The sequence below is a fragment of the Mobula birostris genome, chromosome 32, assembly GCF_030028105.1.
Source record: "Mobula birostris isolate sMobBir1 chromosome 32, sMobBir1.hap1, whole genome shotgun sequence".
Classification (NCBI taxonomy): domain Eukaryota; kingdom Metazoa; phylum Chordata; class Chondrichthyes; order Myliobatiformes; family Myliobatidae; genus Mobula; species Mobula birostris.
The window spans coordinates 4,784,883-4,797,754 of NC_092401.1; the positions used below are offsets into that span (position 1 = coordinate 4,784,883).

Here is a 12,872-nt window from a genome sequence, read left to right on the forward strand (position 1 = left end):
TGATAGGTGAAGCCAGGTGGGTAGGGAAAGGTCAAGGGCTGGAGAAGGAGGAATGTGGTAGGAGAGGAGCGTGGATCATGCGGGAGGGGGAAGGAGGAGTGGACTCGGGGGTGGGGGGGAGTAAATAGGCAGATGAGAGGAAATGAAAGCTCAATGGGGAGTAGAGAATTTAAAAATAAATAAAAGCAATCCTATAAAACACAATGTACAAGTAACTATTGAGTATGGCCTTGTATTCATAGCCTGATTATATATACACAGAGTGCATGGGGGGGGGGTTGGAATGGAGGGTGCTGAGGGGCCGAGGAGAGGAGTGAATGTAGTGGTGAAGGTGTTGATCAGCACTAGGCTACTTTTGAGTCTAGTGGTCCTGTTGTGGATGCTGTGCAGCCTCTTTCTCCGATGGGAGTGGGAGAAACGCTCTAAGCAGAGTGAGTGGGATCCTTTATGACGGTGTTTGCCTTTTCCCGGCACCTTTCTGTAGAAGTTTTTTTGGTGGTAGGCTGGTGCCAGTGATGCGTTGGACATCTAATCAGTAAGTGGGCCCGACTGATCGCTGTCTCCATATGATCTGTGTCCTCAGCTGCCCAGAAATCGCCGGTTGCCGGGGAGGGCGAGCACGTCGTCAGCATTACTGACCATGAAAAGGAGATGGCGAAGCTGAAGTTGGAGCTTGAGGAGAGCAGACAAGTCATTCAGCAACAGCAGCAGGTTCTCCAGGTACCTCCCCTGGGTCAAGCAGATGTGTCGCGCTTCCAGCATGTACCTCCCATCCCTGCATGACCCCAACTCACTGACCCGCCCGTGTTTGGAATGTGGAAGGGAGCTGGCTCGGTCACAGGGAGAAAGTACCGACTGCCTACAGATAGTGGCACAAATCGGTGATCACTGTCACCGTAAGACCATTGTGTTTATTGCCATGTTACCATGCCACCCTCTCATGGCCAGTTTTGCTCACCTGAAAACAAGATTGAAAGAGCACAGAGAAAATCTACGAGGATGTTGCTGGGTCTGGAGGACCTGAGTTATAAGGAAAGGTTGAATAGGCTAGGGTTTTATTCCTGGGAACAAAAGGTAGAGGGGAGATTTGATAGGGGTATACAGGACTTTGAGGGGTATAGACAGGGTAAATGCAAGCAGGCATTCCCCACTGAGGTTGGGTGGGAATACAACCAGAGGTTAAGGGTGAAAAGTTGAATGGGAATATGAGGGGAAACTTCTTCACTCAGAGGGTCATGAGAGTGTGGAATGAGCTGCCAACACAAGAGCTGCATGCGAGCTCGATTTCAACGTTTAAGAGAAATTTGGATTGGTACATGGATGGTAGGGGCATGGAGGGCTATGGTCCCAGTGCAGATTGATGCGGAGTAGGCAGTTTAAATGGTTCGGCATGGACTAGATGGGCTGAAGGGCCTGTTTATGCTGTATTTTCCTACGACAGTAAGACCCTATGACACTGAAACGCAGGGATGGGTGCTCCCCTGGGTACGTGCATCTGTGACAGCGCAAAGCTCAACAGCACCCAGAATAAGTCGGCCACATTTCGCCCACCACTCCTATATGTCAATCCTCTCCAGAACCAGTCCACAATAGCTCTGGTATGTGCACTCTTTAGAATGCACTGTGGTTACCTGCCTCTGGCACTGGTTGTGCTGGGCAGATATCTGGTTCTGTGGACTGCTATAGACCCTGTCGTACTCGGGGCTGTCCAAACCACAGCAGGCTGCTTGAGAGTGGCCATCCATTCCCTCCACCTTGCCCACACAGCGTCTGCGGTGTGTGCCGCCTACCAATACACGAGGCTCGCCTCAACCAGACGTCCCACACCTGCAGTCCTCCCCTCAGAGAAGCAGCACAGGCATCGACGTCTCCTCACCGAGCAGCACGGTACAGCTGCCTCCCCGGATCAGCGGCCCAGGTCCATCCCTGTCCTCGGGCGCCCTCTGCTATGCATGCTCACCCTGACCTCCTGTGTCTCCTCCAGATTCTCCGGTTTCTTTCCAGCTCCTTCAGCTGTCCAGGTTGATAGGTTAACTGGCTGCTGCAGATTGTCCCTGGCGTGTGGTGAGTGGTGGAAGCTCAGAGTCAGATTCATTGTCACTGACATACTGCATGTTGTTAAATCGATTGTTTCCGGCACATCCTTTTTTTAAAATGGATTGTACATACAGAGCAATACTTTTTTTTTTAAACTATATAAATGTAGCAAAAATTGAGATGTTCATGGGTTAGTGGTCCATTCAGGAATCTGATGGTGGAAGGATTCCTAGAAGTTTTTCCTAAAGTGATGAGTGTGTCTCTTTGGGCTCCTGTAGCACCTCCCTGATGGAGGCAAGAAGAAGAGGGAGGGGGTACAGGAGCCTGATGGGGAGGGTCCCAAATGATGGATGATTCTACCTTAATGGGAATTTGGGAATAATAGGATAAATTAGTAGGGATGAGGGGGTGGAATGGGATTGATTAGTCACCTGACAGGGATCTGATCGGCCATTTGCTGGGCTCCAATATTGCAAGGAGATGTGAAATCTCCCCAAATTCCTTCAGTCACGAGCCAAATTGAGCTGGACGTCTATCGGTTACCTCATCTGTATTAGATAGAAGCAGTGTGGAATGTCCTTCCGTGAAGAGACGGTGGGAGCCCCTTCACCACACGGACAGCAGCAGTTCACTGCTGTGCTCCTGAGCACAAGAGTAGCTTGTTACAATCGTGGCATCGTAGTGGTTGGCGTAACGCTATTACTGTGCTAGTAACACAGATTGTGTTCCCGCTGCTGTCTGTAACTGGGTTTTCCCCATGACCACATGGGTGTCCTCAAGTGGTCCAATTTGTTTTCCCTTCCCCACATTCCAAAAGTGTACCAGTTAGTCGGTTAATTGGTCAGTTGTGTGTACTTGAGTGATTCTGGCTCATTGGGCCAGAATGGCCTCTTGCCATGCTGTAAATCTAAGTAAATTGGACACTTGGTGGTGGTTTCAGGTGCCAATGGCTTGATGGAGAGGTTTGGGTGAATATCTCGAGTTCTTTAAATGCAGCTGTGTGGGGAACGTTGGAACTCCTGGAGATCCAGGATTTCGGGCAACCCTCTCTGGCGGGGATCTCCCCTTCCGCGTGAGAGATCATTAAATGTGGGAGTGGGTTGGGAGCTCTTACATATCCCATCTGGAAATGGTTTTAAATCTTAGGACCAGCTGGCCATCAAGAAGGAAGATCTGGCCCAGGGCCCGGATTTGCTAGAGGAAATGGAGTGGTTTAACAAGGAACGGCAGCTGTTTGAGGAGCAGAAGGAGAATTTTAAGGTGGAGCGGGAAAAGTTCACAGAGGCAGCGATTCGACTGGGTTACGAGGTAAGTGGTAAATTGGTCCTGTGTTCCCACAGCTGAACGGAGATCCTAAAGGAACCTGTGGGATACCTGCAGAACGTTTGAGAAGCTGGGTCTCTCTACACAACCTGTGACTCTTGCACTTGTTTTCTTTTGTTGGGATAGAGAAAATTGTTCGAGCAGGAACGTGCACAATTCAGAAAGGAACAGTTCCTTAACCTGACCCCATTTCGGGAGTTCAGGACAAAGCCCAGCCAGAGGTTACGGACTCCCCGTGCAATGACTAGTGAGTGTATTTCTCTTTATCTTCACCCAACGCAATGACTTCACCTATGACCTGCTAGTTTGTCCTCCTTCCCCCTCCTCCCACCACCTTATTCTGTCATCATCCCCCTTCCTTTCCAGACCTGATGAAGGGTCTCAGCCGGAAGCATCAACTCTTTACTCTTCTCCATAGATGCTGCCTGACCTGCAGAGCTTCTGTGGCATTTTGTGTGTTGCACCATCAGTACATGATGTTTCTCATCCAGATTGTCAGACCAGGGATGGAGTGTTTAATTAGGCCAAAGTGGATCCTTCTCTCAATTAGGTCATAGTTTAACTAGGCCAACATGGACCCTTTTGTTTCTCCTGATTAAGTCAAGATAGTGTGCAAAGAATACTGATTAAAGGTCAGCTTATTGGACAGCAATGCCTTGTCCCTTGCACAGTATCTGCTGCTGTGCTTAAAAAGCTGAGTTTATCAATAAACCCTTTGGGGCTTGGAAGCAAATATTCATTACACACTGACACCAAGAGGAAAAAATTCTTGGGGCTTCAAGGTGGAATGGTGTGATTAGCAAGGAAGTCAAAGGTTATGTGGGGAAGGCAAGAGACTGAGTTGAGGGAGAAAATAAATCAACCATGATAGAATGGTAGAGCAGAGCTGATAGGCCAAGTAGCCTAATTCTGTTCCTATGTCTTGTGGTCCATCGGTGGAGCATAGACTCGTAAATCCCACTCTCCAGGAACTTTCTATTGTGATGTCAAGGTGTTGGAGACTGATTAGTGACCTTCCTTATTGTATACTTGCATCCTGTGTGAGTTTGCTAATGAACCGTTGCTTCACATTCCCAGGCCCTGACCGAGGAAAGGTATCTCTGCTTCCAACCAGACACAGGATGGGTACGTGGACCATGCATTCACGGCATCCATTGCGTACCCCAAGCCCGCCAGCCAAAGATACAAGCTCCCGGAGGTATTCCCTGCCAACAGCCCATGACTTGTACAAAGCTTTGGGGATGACTCCAGAACAAAGGTGAGTGTTAATATTCGTTAATTGATACTGTCCAGAACTTCACATTATCACCCCCTTGTTTACCTGTACAGAGCTACCTAGGGATACAGGTCCATAGCTCCTTCAAAGTACAGTACAGTAGTCAGAGTTGTAAAGGCCACCGGCAGAATGAAAATTGTGTTGTGGCAGCAGTACAGTGCAATACATAAATTACAATAAGATACAAATTAAATAATGCCAAGTATCAGTAATGAGGTGGTGTTCAAGGGCTGATGGACTGTTCAGAAATCTGATGCCGAAGGGAAGGAGCTGTTCCTAAACACTGAGAGTACCTCCTCCCTGATGATCTGTTTTCATTACACCATGTCCCGGATGGTGAGAATCCTTTTGAAGAATGCTGTCTTTTGAAGATGTCCCGATGGTGGGAGGCTTGAGCCCGTGATGAGTCGTCGACTCTCTGAAGCCTCTTTCGATCCTGTGCTTTGGAACTTCCACACCAGGCGGTGTTGCGACCAGTCACAATGCTCTCTGCCTTTCTTTCCTTCATTAATCTTTTTATTGATTTAAAAGGAACAGAAATACAAATGAGAATTATCTCGAAAAAAAAAATATATATATACATACACACACACAAACCAAGATGAGATAAACGTTATCAAATTCATACATAGTGTTAAGCCAGTATATAACATATAATAAAAAAGAAAACAGCAATTCTCCTCTTACCAGTTCATAAAGGGGAAAGAAAAAACTTTGAATTTAAAATGAAGGAAAAAAAAAAACCCCACTACACTATACAGGAAAAAAAGGGACTGGGCAGTCCATTCTGAGGATACGACCAAAAAAAAAAAGAAAGACTTTCTGATCAAATCTAAAACTTCGGGGGAAAAAAAAATTGGAAGAGTAATAAATCAAATTAAACGAAAATATTGAATAAAAGGTCGCGCTCTCTGCCATACATCTGTTGAAATTGGTAAGCGCTTTGGGTGACATACCAAATCTCCTCAACTCCTGGTGAACCAATTTCTGTAGCCTTTTCCATTCCTTGGCATTGGTGATTCCAAATAGGTCTGTGATACAACTAGTTAAAATGCTCTCCACTGTGAACCTCTGGTGACATGCTGAATCTACAAAATCAATGAATCTAAGAAAGTAGTGCTTTTGTGCCTTCCTTCTGATGACACATGTGTGTTGGTCCAAGTCGGATTTTCTTATGTGATGCTAAGAAATTCATAGCCCCTGCCCCTTTCCACCTCAGATTTCCCTAATAAAGACTGGTTCATGGACCTCTGGCTCCTTCCTCCTGTAGTTGACAATCAGCTCTTTGGTTTTGCAAGGTTTTCAGTATTTTTGGGTGCATCTTGGAGCTGATGTACTGACTGCATTTGTGTGCATGATGGCTAGCACACAAATGTCCTCAGAATATTAACTTTGCTCAATAAGTAGTCTTGATCTAATCATTTTTAAGGGCTCTTTTCTCATTGATCTGAAATTATGTGCGTGTTGGCTGCAGAAAGAGCGTAGCATATCCAATCAGTTTAACTTGATTCTATTTTGTGGACCTTTCAATGTGCCTGCTGCTGACTTTTGACTCCTCCTACTTCTCACAGCCTCAGGAAAGCAACTGTTGCGCAACTTAAAAGATCCTGCAGCGCGAGACTCAGGCTGCCTCTTCGGCGAGATTCAGCAACCCAAACGAGGAATGATTTGGTGTGGATTAGAAGTGCCCTGCTTCTGAATGAACCTGATGATTCCCTGTACGTCAGGGATTTGCACACACCAGTCTAATAGTCTCACGACTTGTATGAGATTTAAATCGAGAAGCAGATGAAATGAAATCGTCTGCCACTCTGCCTGATTGTATTCCTTGCCTTGCTGGTACAATATGATTAAATTTCTGATTGTTTTTAGGGTGTGCTAACCCGTAACAGAGTACTTTGAAGCAAATTAAATACACTAATTCATTGCAAAGTTTAAGAATGGCAAAACAAGACTGAACTCACTCATTCCCAGGATTATTGTATTAAAGTTGGAGATGTGATGCCCATCTATTTGGGCTTTTGACGTACAAATATTTAAATTGTCCCCAGTTCATGTACAGTCAGCAGACATTCTAGAACCTGGAGATTTACATGCAGGAGTAAGCTGATGCTCAAGACTCTGTACTATCAGTGTTGACAAGCATGCAAAAATGTTTTAATAAACTTTCTTTTAACAATACAGTGGCCTTTTATAGATTTGAACAGCATGCAATTGAAGTGAGTTAATATAGTCAGATAGCAAGAGACCTTATTGTTGTATCTTTGGAATATTAAAACTCAGGCATTAACTTTCCTTGATCTCACTAATTAACCTGGTTAACCATTGATTATTTCTGGTAATTCCTTAATTTGATACTTTCCCAGTAATTTTGTTTCCTCCCCTTTCCCCGATTCTATACCCGAGTCGAGCATCTACATCTGCCTATCGCCTCTCCCTGTTGTTCCTCCTCCTTTGCTTTCTCCCATGGTCCACTCTCCCCTCCTATCAGATTGCTTCTTCTCTAGCCCCTTACTCCCACTGTCACCTCCCACCTTCTTGCTTCATTCTCCCCACCCACCCATCCAGCTTCATCTATCACCTTCTGGCTTGTCTTCCTTCCCTTCCCCACTTTTATATTCTGACATCTTTTTCTTCTTTCTCAGTCCTGATGAAGCGCCTCAGCCTGAAATAGCAGCTGCTTCATAGATGCTGCATGACCCATTGACTATTGGGGGGGGGGGGTGTCTTTTTAGTTAATTAAACTTGATTTGATTTATCATTCAAACCATACATGGATACAGATACACTGGGGCTAAGGTGCATAACACACACTCAAAATGGTGAGGCGTGGGTGGATGAGAGAAGCACATCACTATGCAAGAAAACGTGTGTATGATCCAAGTTCCTTAGTGACATGCAAATTGATGGTACAGCTCCTGGCAATTCAAGCTGTCATTCTACCAGTTAAACACTGGAGGGCAGCACTGATGGGAGAAGCCAGCTCCCAGATGAGCAGACTTCATGCCGCACTGTCTCCAATGTCCTCTCACCTGGACTGCAGCAGCAGGCAAGCTCACAACTTGAGGCCAAATCTTTGCTAGAGCTGAGGCCATGCTGCTGTCTTGTCACCTGTCTCACAACAGGCTGGAGGAACTCAGCAGGTCGGGCAGCATCCGTGGAAACGATCAGTCAACTTTTTGCGCCAGAACCCTTTGTCAGGACATCAACGTTCCGGCCCGAAAGTTTAAAATGATTTGACTATTTACCTATTTACTATGCCTCCCATAATCTCTCACTGCATCACTATCTGGCATGGAGACACCGATGCACCATATCAGAAAACGTTTGTAGAGGGTTATAGCCTCCCCAGCACAGAGGACAACTTCAAACGATGATGCCTCAAAAATGTGGCATCTATTGCCCAAGATATGCCCTCTTCTCATTGCCACATACAGGAATTTGGAGCCTTGCACTCAGTGTTTCGAAGCAACTTCCACCCCTCCACCAGCAGATGTCTGAATGGACAATGAACACCATCTCTTGAGTTTGCTCTTTTTGCACTAATTTGTTTTATCTGCTATTGTAACTTGTGGTACTTTTTATGTACTGCACTGTGCTGCTGCTGCAAAACAACAAATTTCAGAATAAAACCACCAGAGATTCTGCAGATGCTGGAAATCTAGAGCAACACACAAAAAACGCTGAAGGGACTCAGCAGATCAGGCAGTATCTATTGTGGGCAATAAACAGATAAAGTTGCAAGACAAGAACCATTTCATGACGTGTCAGTGATAACGCATCAGATTCTGACTTCTAGCAGGTCGCCCCTGAACACCGGTTGCTCCAGGGGCAAATGAGCCCAGCCTGTACAATAAGTGACTCTCGGTAGCCGCGAGTCGAACAGGGCACCGTGCTCCACTTAGTAGCACAACCTAGCCAGCAGCCTTCACACAAGATACTGAGTATAGACGATGGGCAACCAGGAGCGGTGTGAAGTTGGACACGAGCAGCAGCAATTCAGATAACTACTGTTCCAACATAAGGTGGGGCCGGTAGGAAATGGATGGTGCTGAAGTAGATGAAACTTTGACAGCAAATTAGCAGCATAGGACCAGAGAGAAGTCACGGAGATGGAAATGGCAGTATCTCATTCTTTTTGCATTACGTATCTAACTATATATAATCTTCTTGCAATATATAGTATTTTAATGTATTGCATGATACTGCTGCCGCAAACAGCAAATTTCACAGTATATTGCAGTGATAGAAAATCTGATTCTGATTTGCTGTCAGTCATTTAGAGTGACGTTAGGCAAGGATTTGGAAGAGGGTCTACAGATCTGAACTAATGGAGTAACTTATTTCTGTAGAACAACTTGGAACATTCCAAAGCTCCTCACTGCCAGTGAATTACCTCAGCTAATGAATTTATTCCCAGTAAGTTCACACACACAAAAAAAAGAAATTTTGCAGTTGCTGTAAATCCAAAGTAACACACAGAAAACTCTGGGGGCTCTCATCAGGTCGGGAAGCATCTCTGGAAATGAGGTAGCTGTCAACATTTTGGACCGAGACCCTCCAACAGGACTGGTGGGGGTGGGGGGGGGGGGAAGGAAGATGCCTGAATAAAAAGGTAGGGGGAGGGGAAAAGGCTGGGTGGAAGGTTATGGGTGAGTCCAGCTGGGTGGGAAAGGACAAGGGCTGGAGAAGAAAGAGTCTGATAGGAGAGGAGAGTGGGCCATAGGAGAATGGGAAGGAGGAGGGCACCCAGGGTCCCACAAGATAAAGCTGATTTTAAAAATAAATCCTCCAGATGGGCCACAACTTCGTCGTAGGGTTTGGAGGCCTGTGTGCCTCAATGAACCAAAGTGTTAGTCGGGATCTTAGAGGCCAGACTAACAGTGTTCCACAGGTCCCCCAGGTTTAAGGGTTCTTCTCAGGACTAACGATCCCAACAGCAATGAAGAATCCTTCTACATCTGAGTGGCACGGTATGACTAAACACAGACCTTCATTTCTGCCCGAAAAGCCAGCGGCGTCACGGGCAGAAGTGGTAAATTTTTAAAAAGTTTAATGGTGCACTTTGAAATCGAGCTGGGGATCAGTCTTCCCATTGATTTAACGTCTCATCCATAATGGCTGATGCAGAAGGGTCAGTTTGGGTCCTGCCCAGCAGCTGTCCCACAAAGCGAATTCTACAAACCTGTGACGGCGAGAGTTCACTCGGGTTGCTACAGCAGTGATTCATTGAGTGGTCTTGCGGAGTTACAAGAAGATGCTATGCAAACGAAAGACTTTTGTTTTTACCGCTTGTGACATTTTGAGTTTATTATGATGTCAAAACGGAGCAATGAACCGCACTCCCAAACTTCCACACATCCCTTCCGCCAGGGGGTCAGCTGACTCGTGTAGCGTTCTGCGAATCACGTGAGTGTCACATGACTCGAAGCGATGGCTGCGGCCGGCGGTTCGCTCCTGTGCCTCTGCTTCATTCTCCTCCGTCCTGGGGTATTTGGAGATGAGAACTCGGCCCCAAAATGTGGTTACCAGGTGAGTGGTGACCCGTCCCGGCCGGGGATTCCTCCTGTTCATTGACCATGCTGTGTTAGCGATTTCACTGAAAGTCGCTCGGGTGCGGGAAATGAACTACAAAATAAATCTGGGAATGCAAAGCAGCAGCAGCGTGTTAAAGGATAAAGTGTATAACGAGTGTGTGACAGCGCGCTGTCTTTATAATAGCAATGGGAGGGAAAGTGTTTTGCTCAAACTTAACTCAAATCTTTCTTGTTCAGAAAGGTCGTTACGTTAACTCACGATGCATGTTTCAACGGTACGTTTTCGCGGGTTGATCCCAGTTTAGGAAAGTTAAACTTGTGTGATTTCTGAGTCTGTACCTCTGTGTTGTTCTGTAATCTCCAACTCTTGTGACCCTTTGATTGCTGAAGCAGCACACACAAAATGCTGGAGGAACTCAGCGGGTCAGGCAGCGTCTACGGAAATGAATCAATAGTCAACATTTCAGGCTGAGATCCTTCAACAGGACTTGAAAGGAAGGGGAAGAAGCCGAAATAAGAAGTTGTGCGGGGGAAAAGTTCAAGCTAGCAGGTTCCGACTCTGAACTCTCGCTCTGGTGTGGGTTTTATTGATTTATTACTGGTTGAAGGGTGAATAAGTGACCGGAGAGCTGGAGCACAATCTCCAAGGTTTTCTTAGATACTGTAATTCCTCCCGGTAGGATTTGGTTACGTTTTCTTAGACAAAGCAGGTCAGGACGCACAGTAACTGGTAAGGAGAACATCCAGGTGTAAATCCCTCCAGAGATTCTGCTGGTGCTGGAAATCCGGAGTAACGCGCACCCAATGCGGGAGGAGCTCAGTGGTGCAGTACATAATTCTTTCAAGTGACAAGACAGATAGACGGGGTGGTGGGGGCCTGCGGCACACTTGCTTTCGTCCTTCTCAATACTGAATGCAAGAGTAGGGAGGTCGTTTTACTGACCTGCAGGACACTTGTAAATTCACATTCGGAGTACAGTGTGTCATTAAGCCCGGGAGTGCACAAAAGGGGTCTTCACGCTGCTGTTACCGGGTCTGGGGGGCTTCAATCATAAGAAGAGGCTGGAGTGTGGGTCGCTGAGGGGCACGGCCGTGCTGCGACTGAAATGCTCCCGTGCACGTCGCCTTTGTGGCTGCGCAGCTGGAGTTTTATTTAATTTTTAAATTGTTAATATAGTTTTAAATCATATTGTAATTTTGAAACCTATGTTAATATAATTGTGAAATACCTTGTAATTGATTGTGTTAATTAATATAATCCATAAATGTTTTAAATAATAAACGTACCACAACCTTTAAAATATTTTTACAGCTTCAACGTATTTACATTGTCGGTGCTTCAAGTTACAACACTGTTACAAATTATAACAATAAACACAGAATGGAAGTCAGTAGCTCATTGTTAATAAACCGCCAGTCCCCTAAACAGCGACACTGTCTAGTAAACACACATCAAAGTTGCTGGTGAACGCAGCAGGCCGGGCAGCATCTGTAGGAAGAGGTACAGTCAACGTTTCAGGCCGAGACCCTTCGTCAGGACTAACTGAAGGAAGAGTGAGTAAGAGATTTGAAAGTGGGAGGGGGAAGGGGAGATCCAAAATGATAGGAGAAGACAGGAGGGGGAGGGATGGAGCCAAGAGCTGGACAGGTGATAGGCAAAAGGGATACGAGAGGATCATGGGACAGGAGGTCCGGGAAGAAAGACGGGGGGGGGGGGGCGGAACCCAGAGGATGGGCAAGGGGTATATTCAGAGGGACAGAGGGAGAAAAAGGAGAGTGAGAGAAAGAATGTGTGCATAAAAATAAGTAACAGATGGGGTACGAGGGGGAGGTGGGGCCTTAGCGGAAGTTAGAGAAGTCGATGTTCATGCTATCAGGTTGGAGGCTACCCAGACAGAATATAAAGTGTTGTTCCTCCAACCTGAGTGTGACTTCATCTTTACAGTAGAGGAGGCCGTGGATGGACATGTCAGAATGGGATGTGGAATTAAAATGTGTGGCCACTGGGAGATCCTGCTTTCTCTGGCGGACAGAGCGTAGATGTTCAGCAAAGCGGTCTCCCAGTCTGCGTCGGGTCTCACCAATATATAAAAGGCCACATCGGGAGCACCAGACGCAGTATATCACCCCAGCCGACTCACAGGTGAAGTGTTGCCTCACCTGGAAGGACTGTTTGGGGCCCTGAATGGTGGTAAGGGAGGAAGTGCAAGGGCATGTGTAGCACTTGTTCCGCTTACACGGACATCTACGCTCTGTCCGCCAGAGAAAGCAGGATCTCCCAGTGGCCACACATTTTAATTCCACATCCCATTCCCATTCTGACATGTCTATCTACGGCCTCCTCTACTGTAAAGATGAAGCCACACTCACGTTGGAGGAACAACACCTTATATTCTGTCTGGGTAGCCTCCAACCTGATGGCATGAACATCGACTTCTCTAACTTCCGCTAAGGCCCCACCTCCCCCTCGTAGCCCATCTGTTACTTATTTTTATGCACACATTCTTTCCCTCACTCTCCTTTTTCTCCCTCTGTCCCTCTGAATATACCTCTTGCCCATCCTCTGGGTCCTCCCCCCTTGTCTTTCTTCCCGGACCTCCTGTCCCATGATCCTCTCGTATCCCTTTTGCCAATCACCTGTCCAGCTCTTGGCTCCATCCCTCCCCCCTCCTGTCTTCTCCTATCATTTTGGATCTCCC

General features: G+C 46.5%; 2 protein-coding genes across 2 annotated transcripts in view; both read left to right on the forward strand.

Annotated features, from left to right (window-relative positions):
- Window positions 1-6,730, forward strand: part of LOC140191290 (afadin- and alpha-actinin-binding protein B-like) — a 39,583-nt gene extending 32,853 nt beyond the window's left edge. Inside the window, exons 10-14 of the mRNA XM_072248562.1 lie at window positions 584-720; window positions 3,184-3,345; window positions 3,487-3,607; window positions 4,438-4,618; window positions 6,208-6,730. Of these exons, the coding sequence (XP_072104663.1) occupies window positions 584-720; window positions 3,184-3,345; window positions 3,487-3,607; window positions 4,438-4,618; window positions 6,208-6,385 (779 nt within the window). The 3' untranslated portion in view covers window positions 6,386-6,730. The remainder of the gene's footprint in view (window positions 1-583; window positions 721-3,183; window positions 3,346-3,486; window positions 3,608-4,437; window positions 4,619-6,207) is intronic.
- A 3,320-nt stretch (window positions 6,731-10,050) lies between these two features.
- man2b1 (mannosidase, alpha, class 2B, member 1) overlaps window positions 10,051-12,872 on the forward strand; it is a 63,453-nt gene continuing 60,631 nt past the window's right edge. Inside the window, exon 1 of the mRNA XM_072248560.1 lies at window positions 10,051-10,168. Within this exon, the coding sequence (XP_072104661.1) occupies window positions 10,070-10,168 (99 nt within the window). The 5' untranslated portion in view covers window positions 10,051-10,069. The remainder of the gene's footprint in view (window positions 10,169-12,872) is intronic.